The sequence below is a fragment of the Mangifera indica genome, chromosome 3 (genome assembly GCF_011075055.1).
Source record: "Mangifera indica cultivar Alphonso chromosome 3, CATAS_Mindica_2.1, whole genome shotgun sequence".
NCBI lineage: Eukaryota > Viridiplantae > Streptophyta > Magnoliopsida > Sapindales > Anacardiaceae > Mangifera > Mangifera indica.
The window spans coordinates 8,584,612-8,598,152 of record NC_058139.1 but is presented as its reverse complement, the minus strand read 5'-3'; the positions used below and the strand labels follow the sequence as shown (position 1 = coordinate 8,598,152).

General features: G+C 32.0%; 1 protein-coding gene across 1 annotated transcript; it reads left to right on the top strand.

The window, feature by feature from the left end:
* The first annotated feature begins 3,242 nt into the window (after window positions 1–3,242).
* On the top strand, window positions 3,243–8,191 carry LOC123212173 (linoleate 13S-lipoxygenase 3-1, chloroplastic-like). Its single transcript, XM_044631236.1, has 8 exons — window positions 3,243–3,766; window positions 3,871–4,151; window positions 4,712–4,949; window positions 5,241–5,573; window positions 6,151–6,344; window positions 6,443–6,744; window positions 6,841–7,107; window positions 7,247–8,191. Exons 1-8 carry the CDS (start codon window positions 3,385–3,387, stop codon window positions 8,001–8,003), a joined length of 2,754 nt encoding a protein of 917 aa, XP_044487171.1. The 5' UTR covers window positions 3,243–3,384; the 3' UTR covers window positions 8,004–8,191.
* Window positions 8,192–13,541: the final 5,350 nt, after the last annotated feature.

Here is a 13,541-nt window from a genome sequence, read left to right as displayed (position 1 = left end):
ATTTGATTTTAATGCTGCATGGATGGAAGAATAAACATTTCAAACTTGGAAGGTGAAATCAAGTTTGGGTGATTCATCTTCTTCTTCTTGATTCGTCTTCGTCTACACGGCTACATGACAAGAGGAATTTAAAATTTGTCAAATTATTTGAAAAGTAAGAAGAACAGTGATCCTTGAGTTCTTGGTCAGAATTCAACTGGAATAAGGGGTAAAAGTCAATAGCTATCGTTGACACTCAATATGCATTAAAAATAAATTAATATAAAGATACAGCAACAATCTATTCTGTGGTTGGAATCGAGGAAATCTGTTGGCAAGATTGAGCAATTCAACTTGATTCTTTCAGCTAATTGATGAGAGCTATTTACTAGTGTTTTGTTCCTATTTCATTCTCAACTTAATTTACAGATTATTCTTGACCAAACTTTATATTTTTTTATTCAAAGTTTTTTTCCAAGATTTGACCACTATTGTCAGAATTTGTAGGGCAAGAGAGGCGATGGAAAGAGAGTTAGAGAATGCACAAGACAGAGTAAGAGAGGCAATGAAAACAGAGATTCTCTATCATATTGAACTTTACACATAAATATATAGGGAAAAGAACAAATTTTTACCCAAGTTTTAATCAATTATAAAAGAATATACTCACGATAGATGAAAAATTTAAATATTTATCCATAGACTAATTGTTGTTAAAAATTTTAGTTAAAGATAAAGATAAAATAATTATTTTACTCTTAAATTCTAAAACTTTAAAAATGTATATCATTTCCTCTTTAGTTTATAAAACTAATAATTTTTTCCATAATTAAACTTTGAAATTTTTTTTTTTTTGGTATTTTTAGGTTTCATCTCTAGTGACTTAAAAAATCTGATCGGTGATTGGGAAGAACGATGTTTCGTCATCATAGACGGCTGTCATTTGTGGCTAGATCTAGAAGATGGATAAAAAGTGTTAATCATCAATCGAAATGGTAGTGGTTAGATAAGAAAAACAAATCTTAAAGTTGAAATCTAAATTTTTCAAACTTTAAAAATGAGATAAAGTATTAATTTGTAAAACTAGGAGGGAGGGGGTAAATGATATAAATTATAAGGTTTTAGGGTTTATGGATAAAATGATAATTTAACTATTGCCTCTAACTGAAAATTTTAAGTGTTCGAGTTTTTCATCTGTTAGAGATATGTTTTTAAGATTGAGTTAAAACTTACGTGGAAAATAGTGTTGTTTCTATAATATACAATAATGCATGTAGCATATGGAAATTTAAGACGATCAAATTAAATAAAATAAACCATGTTTCTAAATCTGTTATATTTTGCCTTGTATAGAGAGAGCCGATGGACTATATTTTGATATGACATTTTCTTCCCATGACTTTTTCAAAATATATGGGGTCAGGGTGATTATCCCTAAAGTTTGGCCGGAAACACTTTTACTTCTGCCGATGTTTCTCTTATATTTTTACTAAGTACACGTAATGGTTCAAGAAGCAGTCAACCATTTATTCAAGGGTGACGAATAATTAAATCTAAGATATTACATTATAAATAATCGTAAAAGGATGTATCCCGGATTGATTGTCTTGTCGCCTAATTTTTCATAGCCCTAGGAGCCTGATAAGACCATGACAATCAGTCAATGGCTGCGCTTGACTGTTTAAAAAACTACTTCGAATCGAAACCCCTTGAAACATTTAAAATCCTGATGACAATTAAATTTTTTTTTTTTTTTTTAAGGGAAGCACAGCAGGAAACCCATTCTCCTATTTGCTGCCAAACTGGAAGCACGTGAGGATACTATTTATTGCCTGGCTGGCTGGCTACTCCATAATATACGTAGAAAAGGGAATTGAATTACTTTACTTGCAGCACGCCATAACTTGAGTAACTAATTTTGCCCTCCACTTTACTTGTATTGGCAATTACGTCCAAACCCATCTCTATTTGCTAGTAAACGAAATGGGTTTCTGTGAAAAAGAGTAATCAAATTAGGTAAGCCGTCAGATTTCTTGGTGATAAGATGGCTAACAACTTATAAGATGATAAGGTTGTGATTAACCATAATCATGTCTTTGATATAACAAGTTAATGCATTTATAATTCTCTTGAAATGGAAATGATGTTCATCAAATATAAGTTGTAGTCGACTTTCTTGTGGTATCATTATAAATAAGGCAAATAATATCAATTGATGTTAAGGAATAATATGAGGGCCAAGGGACTATTAGTTTCTGAAATTTTTAGAGAGAAAATCAGATAAAATTATATATTTGTTAATATTATTATTGAAATAACAAATTTTCCCTTAATCATAATTTAAAATTTTTATAAAAATTAGTTCATGAGTGGGTGTTTAGATTTTTAAAATCTCATATATATGTATTGTATTTGCATTAAAACTTGGGTGGGAAACAGTCATTTGGCCAAAGTATGAGTTTTTAGTATCGAAAATATGTTTAAGTCTATAATACTCCATGTGACAAGAGAAATAAAATTTACATGCTTCTTCGAATCAATTAAAGAGTGTTATAAAGTTTGCTAACTTTATTTAAGTCATATCATCATTTTAAGATTGAATCAATTATATTAAATAAGTAAAAAAGTTAATCTTGAAATATTATAAGAGGAGATTTAAAACTCTTACTCTTATATTTGAAATTAGTTTATTTTATTACTCAAAGTACCCCGTAAAGACTTAGCTAGTTAGGATATTAAAAAATGTTTCAATTTGTATGGAAATGGAAGTGACAAACTTTAAAGTAGAGAGTACGATTATTAGTATCCTAATAGATATGTTGATATATGATACAAAAAATTAAAAAATGATACGTATTATAAGATATATTAAATTAATACGATATAATAGATATATTGATATATGATACAAAAAATTAAGTATTTCATACACAATTTGACTATCATGGTGGTGGTGAGCATGTAAGATGGGACATCAATGGCATTAATACATAAGAGAAGGGTAGTTGATGTCATTTAATCCAAAACTATCCACTTTCTCGTGGCTTTCGTGAGAACCGCGTGCTTTACTCGGCAACAAGGAACCTCGGTTTGACTCGGCAACCTACTCAACAGCACATGATTTCTTAGACCCCGTAAAATTAAAAAGATCTTTCAAGAAATCAGAAAGTAAAAATGATGAAAACAAAAGTCATCCTCCATAGCTAATCTGAAAAACGTGTGGCCGGTGAGATTCATAAATTACTTCATAATTATATATATATGTACATGTACGCACACTCACCCCCATAAAGAAAAAAGAAAAAAGACTTTGATTTCCCTTCTCTCTGAAGAGCACAAAACTTGATAAACATCCCTCCAGTTTCAATCAGTGCTAAAGAGAAGACAGAGTTTTTCATCATCTTCATGGCACTGACGAAAGAATTTATGGGTTCTACTTTACTTGAGAGATCATTTTCTGTATCTTCAAGTGATTTTCAGGGGAAGTTGCAGAAGAACTTGTTGGTTAACCCTGCATTTTTTGTGCCTGTGCAACCAAGAAGGTCAGTGCATTTGAAGAAAACAACTTATCATACTACTCCTGTGGCAGCTATAAGTGAAGATTTGGCGAAGGCTTCTGTGCCTGCAGCTGAAAAAGCTGTTAAATTTAAGGTTAGAGCGATTTTAACTGTGAGAAAAAATATCAAAGAAGACTTTAAAGAACAATTGGTTAACCATTTAGATGCTATCACTGATAAGATTGGGAGAAATGTTGTGTTGACACTTCTCAGTACTGAGCTTGATCCCAGTAAGTTCTTTTTCTCTTTTCTCTATCGGCTTTTTTTCTTTTACTGATATAAATTTATGATATATTTTGTACTAAATTCGGTGATTTCTGATTTGTGATTGAAGAAACAAAGGGTCCAAAGAGAAGTAGAGAAGCTGTGTTGAAAGATTGGTCTAAGAAATCAAATGTTAAAGCTGAGAGGGTTCATTACACAGCTGACTTTACATTAGATTCTGATTTTGGGATGCCTGGTGCAATCACAGTAACCAACAAGCACCAAAAGGAGTTCTATTTGGAGGCGATAACTATTGAAGGTTTTGCTTGTGGCCCTGTTCATTTTCATTGCGATTCATGGGTTCAATCCACCAAAGATCATCCTGGAAGAAGGATTTTCTTCACTAATCAGGTATTATTCAAGAACTTCCTTTCTCTCTTTCTTTCTTTTTTTTTTTTTTTTTCTGAAGTGGGTTGTCGTTGTGGTCAATGATTATGACTTCTTGCGAAATGCCAGAGGACTTCCAATTAAATTTCTTCAATTGGGTGAAGTAAAAGTCAAAACCTTGTGGTTTAGCTTTTGAATTTTATCAAATACAAAATCTTGAATCATTCAGAATAGGCAGCTATTGAAAACTAAACTGATATTAAATTGTAAATCCAAATCAGTTAGGCCATTCTATAAGGACTCCTCATTAACAGAAGGGAGAGAAAATCAAATATTGATTCTGTATAAGTGCTATTATTTTGCCTATAACTGGATGGGCTGTCGCTGTGGAGAGTGGACCATGGATTCAATCATTCATTTTGTTTTTTCTTTTTGTGTCTGTCATGACAAGCTTTTCATAAATGAATTTGAAAACCACTACCGCATTAGCCACATCAAGATCTACAACTTATTTTGTATTTTTCTTTATTTTATGAGCATCAATGGTGACTAAATTTGATTTATGATAATTTAATTTTGGGCAGCCATATCTACCAAGTGAGACCCCTGAAGGGCTTAGAAAATTGAGAGAAAAAGAGCTGAAAGATCTTAGAGGTGATGGCAAAGGAATCAGGAAATTATCAGACAGGATTTATGACTTTGATGTGTACAATGATCTGGGAAACCCAGATAAATGCAGTGATTTAGCTAGACCAAATCTCGGAGGTGAACAAAGGCCTTACCCTAGGCGGTGTCGCACCGGTCGTGCTCCAACTGACACCAGTGAGTTTCTTGATTATCAAGACCGTATGAGCACTTAACTAATTTCTAAGAGAGGTTGAGGCATATTTGAAAATTTGAAACTATACATATTATATATTATACTATAATGCTTTATGGGTTTCAAATGGGGAAACGTGCAACTTTATGGCAAAGAAAATGAAAAGCTGTTGATTTCTCTGTTTAACAAAATGGACCAAAGTGTTGCCTCTGTTATGGTCTTATTGAAAGAAAATGTAGAACAAATAAGTGAACTAGTTAATCTATACTAATTTCTTCTGTATATGCCTTCAGATATGCATGCAGAGAGCCGAATTGAGAAGCCATTACCCATGTATGTGCCAAGAGATGAACAATTTGAGGAGTCTAAGCAAGACACATTTTCTGCTGGGAGACTTAAAGCTGTGCTTCACAACTTAATCCCCTCTCTAAAAGCCAGCATTTCTGCCGAAAATCGTAACTTCAATATGTTTTCAGACATTGACAGCCTCTACAGTGAAGGGCTCCTCCTCAACTTAGGTTTACAAGATGGACTCCTCAAGAAACTCCCCTTGCCAAAGGTTGTTAGCAGAATTCAAGAGTCTAGCCAAGGACTCCTCAGATATGACACTCCCAAGATCCTTTCCCGTGAGTATCTGTAACTTGAAAATTCTCCACAAATCACATCTAGGACTAGAGTCATCTAAGATAAAAATTATTCTAGCAAATGATACAACTCAGATCATACATTTTTGTGCCGCACGTGAAATTATTTCTGTGAAGGTCAATGTGGTTGTCATTATTTAGGCAATAACTTTAGTGAGTGCATACCCCATGTTCTAGTGGCGGCCGAGTCACTCTGATAAAGTCACCTTCAGTGATTTTAGATTTTTAAGTGTCAGTAGTGGCTTACAAAGAAGCAAAAGTTACTGATTCTAGAATATGGCTCACCTGCTTATACTTTGACTCCTCTCGTTGGCTCTTTCTCAGCAAAAATTTACCTGGCAAATTCTACTGCCACAATTGGCCTTTTTTTTAAAAAAAAAATTCTGTAAAGGGCTTTATCATGTGCACATTAAACATGTGGGCATTTCTTGATGTTGATTTCTTTCTTTTTCCTTTTCTTATGAGTTCTTTTAGGTAATGGGTTTGAGTCAATTGTTTATTTTTAGATTAAAAAGCCACGTTTATATGTGCTAAGCCACCACGTGATTCACGATTACAGGGGACAAATCTGCCTGGCTACGAGATGATGAATTTGCTCGTCAAGCTCTAGCTGGTGTCAACCCCGTCAATATTGAGAGGCTCCAGGTGTTTCCTCCTGTAAGCAAACTTGATCCTGAAATCTACGGTCCACAACAGTCTGCTTTAAGAGAAGAACACATTATTGGCCAACTTGATGGGATGACTGTTCAACAGGTAATTGTGGGTTTCAGAATAATCTTGGATGAGACAAATTATATCACATTATTTACTGGCCACAGAAATTAATTTTTAATTGATGTAAATTTTTTCAGGCCCTGAAGGAAAACAAGTTGTATATAGTGGATCACCATGATGCTTACCTTCCATTCTTGGATAAAATAAATTCACTAGATGGTAGAAAAGCTTATGCAACAAGAACCGTATTTTTCTTGACCCCTCTTGGGACTCTGAAGCCAATCGCTATTGAGCTTAGCCTCCCACCATCCGGACCAAGTTTAAGATCGAAGCGCGTGGTTACACCGCCTGTCGATGCTACCAGCAATTGGGTTTGGCAACTTGCCAAGGCCCACGTTTGCTCCAATGATGCAGGGGTACACCAACTTGTTAACCATTGGTAAGCAAATTATTCTTACACTTGAACACATTCTTTTAATCATTTAAAAAAAAAATTAAAGTAACTAAATTCTTAAAATGATGCTTGTGATTACAGGTTAAGAACACACGCAGGCGTGGAGCCTTTTATACTGGCGGCACATAGGCAATTGAGTGCAATGCACCCCATTTACAAGCTTTTGGATCCGCATATGAGGTACACATTAGAGATCAACGCCCAAGCTAGGCAAAATCTCATCAATGCTGATGGTGTGATCGAGTCTTGCTTCACTCCTGGCCGCTACTGCATGGAGATTAGTGCCTCTGCCTATAAAAATGGCTGGCGGTTTGACATGGAAAACCTCCCTGCCGATCTTATCCGCAGGTAAATATTAGTCTATGATTTTACTCCAGTTTTAATGTTGCATTCGAAAGCGTCTCTTTAATTGACATGTTCTTATGTTTGGCTAGATTGGATTATAACATTTTGAGTGAATCTAATTGATCTGTCTTGATGATTTTAGGGGCATGGCAGTACCCGACCCAACACAACCACATGGCTTAAAGCTTCTAATAGAAGACTACCCATATGCAAGTGATGGGCTATTAATTTGGTCAGCAATTGAGGAGTGGGTACGAACCTATGTCAACCATTACTACCCAAACTCAAGCCTAATTTGTGATGACGTAGAATTACAATCATGGTACTCTGAGTCCATCAATGTAGGCCATGCTGATCTTGCCCAAAAAAGTTGGTGGCCGACACTAACCAACGGTGATGATCTAGTCTCCATTCTTACCACCATTATCTGGCTTGCATCGGCACAACATGCTGCACTCAATTTCGGGCAGTACCCATATGGTGGTTATGTGCCAAATCGCCCACCATTAATGAGAAGACTAATCCCAGATGAGAATGACCCTGAATATGCTGTATTTTTAGCTGACCCACAAAAGTATTTCCTGTCAGCATTGCCAAGTTTATTGCAAGCCACAAAATATATGGCTGTGGTAGACACATTGTCTACACATTCACCTGATGAAGAGTACCTAGGGGAGAGACAACAACCCTCAATTTGGTCTGGCGACGCTGATATAACAGAGGCGTTTTTCAAGTTCTCAGCGGAGATCAGCCAGATAGAGAAAGAGATCGAGAAAAGGAACAGGGATCATAGCCTTCGGAACCGGTGTGGTGCCGGAGTGTTGCCATATGAACTACTTGCACCAAGTTCTGAGCCCGGAGTAACATGTAGAGGAGTTCCAAATAGTGTCTCAATTTGAACCCAAATGATGTTCAAATGTTCATGTTTGATGATCAACTTAGGTATATAATTGAATTATTAATTAGAATTTGAGATGTAATCTCAAAATAGTTGCTAGTATAATTACCTAGCATGTATCTAGCTTCTAGGCTGGAGTGATATTGTATATGAATTGAGTTTATATGAATAAAATTGTAGTCTATCATATGCAAATTCTAAAGAAACTAGTGAATATGCTGCTTTAATTTTGCATTTTGTTAGGTTAGAGATACATACATGTTATAATTTACAATAATACTATATGTATAACTTTGTGTATAAACAACGATATATCATCATATGATTGGATGTTATTTTATTTTTAATTTTTAACTATTTAATTATATAATGAGACGTTATTGTTTGTACAAAAAATTATATATATAATACTGATCTATAATTTAAAGCTTTTATATGGCCAAGGTTAGCCTTTAGAAGCCTAGGCCATTTTAGATATGGCCATATAATTTAATGGACCATTTTAGATCATCACAAAGTTATAGAGATGTAACTTCTTTCTTACTGGACCACTTGAGGACATAAATTGTCCATGCTCCATTTATATGTTATAAATGCCTTTTATCTATGATTGTATTTTGATTTTTGCTTTGTTTTCGTTTATTTTGACAAATACATCGATCAAATTTCATTCTTTTTTTTTTCTATTGATTTTTTTCGATTAAGATGTATTAATCTATAGATTTATATGTGTATATAAACCCTTTACATGGATTAACGAAAATACACAAAAACTCTATTTGCCCCTGTCATTTTACGAGTTTCATCTTTTTTGTGTATGATATTGTTACTCTTTTTATGTCTTGGGTCCATAGTTTTATTACAATGAATCAATTTATACGTTAATTTGTATATAGATGGCCTAATCTATTTTTCATTGTCAACCATGAAAAATTTTTTCAGTTTGATTTTACACTTTTTTTTTTTTAATCTGAAACACCATCCTGAAAAGAGTTATATAAAATATTGTCAATATAACAGGAGCAAACACACCTAACATTTCAATTATTATATTCCACTTGAATGTTTTGAAAATTCATCTGCCCTTGTATGATTTTCACACTTGCTATTCCTCTTGTCACGACTTTATGGAACCAAGTCATGGACTCATGGCACTCTGACAACTTTGTGTGGCTTGGAGCAAAATAAATGTTTTTCTAAGAGGCTCGAGCTTTTAGATATTCTATTATTTTAACAAAAGAAAATTATTCAAAGACCAAAGAAGACTTAAACTATTATAAAAATATGACTACTGTTTTTTAAATAATTTTTTTGTATCTATTCCAATTAATTTTAGGCCAAATGGCTATATTCTACCCAAGATTTGAAACAAAACTAATTTTTTACCTGTTAATTGTCAAAAATTTAAATACTTATTCATCTATTAATTTTTATTACCATTATTAGGGTAGGGTAAAATTATTATTTAATAAAAATATTTAAAAAATTATAAATTCATTGTTCCCCCCATATTTGAAATCTAATAATTTTTTTCATCCAAAATTTGAAAAATAACTATATCCCCCTAGGGTTTACATTTTCTCCATTGTCGTTTCTCTGACGACCGGAGTCGACTAGCCTCCTCCCTTTCATCTCTCAAACATGGATGAATCGTTGACCAACTAAAGATTAGCCAACAATTCGTCAATCGACCTCTGATTGATTAACAATTCGTTCTCATATGGAAGATGTACATATCTGCAATGTCTGGTTAACAAATCATTGGTTGACCTTCGATTGGTCAACAATTTGTTCTCATCCTTGTCCAGAAGATGGGAGGGAGAATGTTGGCCAACTTTGGTTGTCGGAGAAGCAATAAGAGAGAAAATGCAAACCCTAGAGAGAAAAATAGTCATTTTTCAAACTTTAGGTGGGAGGAATTATTAGTTTTAAACTTAAGAAAATGTGATGAATTTATAATTTTTTTAAAAAAATATTTTTATTAAATAATAATTGTATCCCTAATAATAACTATAAAATTTAACATATTAATAAATATTTTGATTTTTAACGGCTAGTAGATGAAAATTTGAGTTTCCATCAAACATTAGGGGGGATATACTCATTTGGCCTTAATTTTTATTAAATTTGGCATGCTTGCAACAACATTGACATCAAACAAAATTTCTAGAATATCGTCAGGGGGGTTGTTGGATTGATCAAGACCTTGTTTGGTCTTTCTTTTTAATTATTGTGTTTCATGCGTTTGAATACATACCTTTTTGTTAATTGGAGCCAAAAAATAAAATAAATGACAAAATTGTGGTAGGTATAATATGATCATCATGTTCAACTTCCATGCAACTTCATTTGAATTACTTTATATCATCGCAAATTTCGATTATGCCAACCCACAATCCAGTGGAAGCTTACAAGAAACTCCACCAATAATTACTTGTGAATGAACAAATTTTTCTTTATCTGAAAAATAAATAATAATTTTTTACTATTTAAGTTTAAAAAAATTCATTTGTTCATTCAGCATCTACTTTTTTTAAAAATGAAAAATAAAATTAACTCAACTTTATATCAAAATTAACCCTTTAACTTTATATCAAAATTAAGTTAAAGGGTTAATGAGAATAGAGGGTTGATTTTATGCGTGAGATGAGTAAATGATTTTCCATATTCTCCAAGTTTATTAAGGTAATTAGTGGTTGAGACATAGAGATCTCATAAAACACATGTGAAACACAAAGATCTCCTAGAACATGTTTGGATATATGGATCCCGTAAATTCAAAAAATTGTGTCATCTATGAAATTATATTTTCTCATTATGATTTTTGAAAAAAAAATATTTTAAAAAAAGTTTTCACGAAAAAGTACTCGTGAGATAAACTTTGTACCCAAAAAGAGGATGCATTCATTGTATGCACCTATAGAGAAATGTTAGAACTGAGTTCATGCATTCTGCAAACTGTGATAATTTATGAGTTTCATGTGGCCAAGGTGCAAAATCATGTGGCTAGGGTGGGAAGTTTTCATTTCATCAAGGTTTAAGTGCAATATAATTATTCAAGCTAAGGGTGTAAATGAGTTAAACCGCTTGCAAGCCGTTCATGACTCGACTTGTGTCGGGTGGGGCTCAGTTCAAGTGACTTAAGTTTGGCTATCAAACTGAGTTTTAACTTATTAGTTGACTTAGTGAGTTTGCTAATTCATTATTATTTCACTTAACTTAAATGAAATATTAATAAATTTTAAACCTTGTATTTATATTTTTAAAATTTTCTCTATCATATGGCTTGAATGTATGAGAGGTAATTGATTAAAATATAAATTATGAAAATTAAATATATTTTTAAAAAAATTATAAAGTTTAAATTAGTTTTTAAGTTAAACTCTAATCAACCATTCCTTTATCAAGCCAAGAGCTTCCTAACATGATAAATTCGAGCTTTACTTTAACATAATCAAACTGAACTTAGATCAAATATTATTTAATTTGATTAGATTTGATTACTCTTTTTATACAACGTTCTTAAAATCTTTTACTTATTTTGTAAATTTGAGTTAGAAAATAAGAAAGAAAATTTCTTTGTCTTGTAATATTTATACTCAGATAAACTATATTTACGATAATTTATTTTATTTTTGATGTTAAAAGATTGCTCGGACCAATCATGCTTTTAAATATTACATTCTACTACAGTTCAAATGTATGAGTAATAAATACATTTTTCTTTTTGATACAGTAATCGAAGTGATAAGGAGGAGCACTAAACTTGTTGTAGCCACCAAACATTCAGCCACCGGCTGCGTTGACTCGAGTCAATTTTCCTTTTTCGTTTTCCTTTCACACTAACCTTTCCCGGAAAGTAAGTAGGGAAACGGATGTCATTTTCCATAGTCAGTCAAAGTCATAAAAAATTTTCCGCCCCATTTTCCCAAAGCCAACCAACCCCACTGCCCCACATAAACGTGAATCCATGTATCTACGAAATTTTAACGTAACTTCTATGATGTTACTAATTACACATTTCCAAGTCAATACCGAAGTTAATAGGTGCTTATTTATATAATTTTAAAATAAATATAAAATAATATTTAATTATATAATAATATATATAAATATATATTTATTTATATATTTAAATTAAATAGGTAAAATATTATTAAAACAAAAAATTCTTATTATTCTCTATCATCAGGGGTGGATATCCGTCAGGCCGAGCCTAAATATCTTTTAACTCAAATTCGATTCAAATAGAAAATAATTCGGTTTGAATTCGATTAAAGTTCATTGAGACAAAATTAATCTAGCTCGAGTTCATCTTGGATAAAAAATGACTTAACTTGATTTGATTTAAATTTGGTTTAATTTTATAGCTCGAATTAATAGTTTGAATTTATAGTTCAATTCAATTCGAACTATTAGTTCTAATTGACAGTTTAAATGTATGGTTCAGATTTATAATTTGAGTTCACAATTTATTAATAAAACAACGTCATTTTACTTAAATAGTATTAAAATTTTTTTATTCGAATCATAAATTTAAATTGAACGCTCTTTGACTCAAATTTAGTTTTAATTAAAACTAAAATTAAATCTTTTAATTTAAATTTAAATTAAATAAATTCAAATTAAATTAAATCAAACTAAATCAATTTTTAATATTTAAGCTGTCTATCATCGTGTTATATGAATTTAATAAATTATCCTCGCGATATTAGAAACGTAAGGTAGTATACTTTCTTCGAGCCAACATTTTCAAATTTTGTTTACATTCGTCTTCCCTTTTAAAGAAGGCTAAAGGACTATTTCCCACCCAAGATATGCTGCAATATCAAGTGTCCCCCTTTTATCTATGATAATACCAAATAACTACTCATCAACAGTTAAAATTAACAGAACCCTAATCCCTTGAAATTTTATCTTTTTTTACCCCCCTAAACTTTAAAATGAAACCCTAAGGTGAAATTGTCATTTTTTAAAACTTAGGTCAGGAAAAACTTTTAGTTTTTAAAGTTTAGAGAGTAAAAAGAGATTATATTTTAGTTTATTTTTAATATTATAAAAAAAATAATGATTTAACTCTTACTGTTATTAATTTTAATTGTTAATAATTAAGTATTTGATATTATCATAAATAAAAAAAAGACACTTAATATTACAACATACCTTATGTGGGAAATAGCCCTTTGGCTTTTAAAGAAATAAATGGTCCTGAGAATTATTTATTTTCAATCATTAAACAAAAGAAATATAAAGTTTTGGGTTTTTTTATTTTTTGGGGTCGCATTAATGCCTTCATCAACTCCATGCTGAACACACTTCTGTCAGAGAGCTTTCGGAGTGGACCATCCGACTCAATAAGACTCCTACTTTATTTGTTTTTTTATATATTTTTATCAATGCATAGTGAGAAAATTACAAAAACTCATCAATAATTTTTTATTGATCAGACCCCACATGCATTACAAAATATCAAATCCCAGAGACTTGCTCTTATGGTCATCACTCACAACTCACAAGACTCAACTATAAATACATCTCC

Bases quoted from the DNA above. Each gene is read 5' to 3' on its own strand.
- LOC123212173 (XM_044631236.1), top strand. From the start codon at position 3,385: ATGGCACTGACGAAAGAATTTATGGGTTCTACTTTACTTGAGAGATCA. The intron at 4,950-5,240 runs GTGAGTTTCTTG...ATATGCCTTCAG, and splicing joins TCGTGCTCCAACTGACACCA to ATATGCATGCAGAGAGCCGA. The intron at 5,574-6,150 runs GTGAGTATCTGT...TCACGATTACAG, and splicing joins CACTCCCAAGATCCTTTCCC to GGGACAAATCTGCCTGGCTA.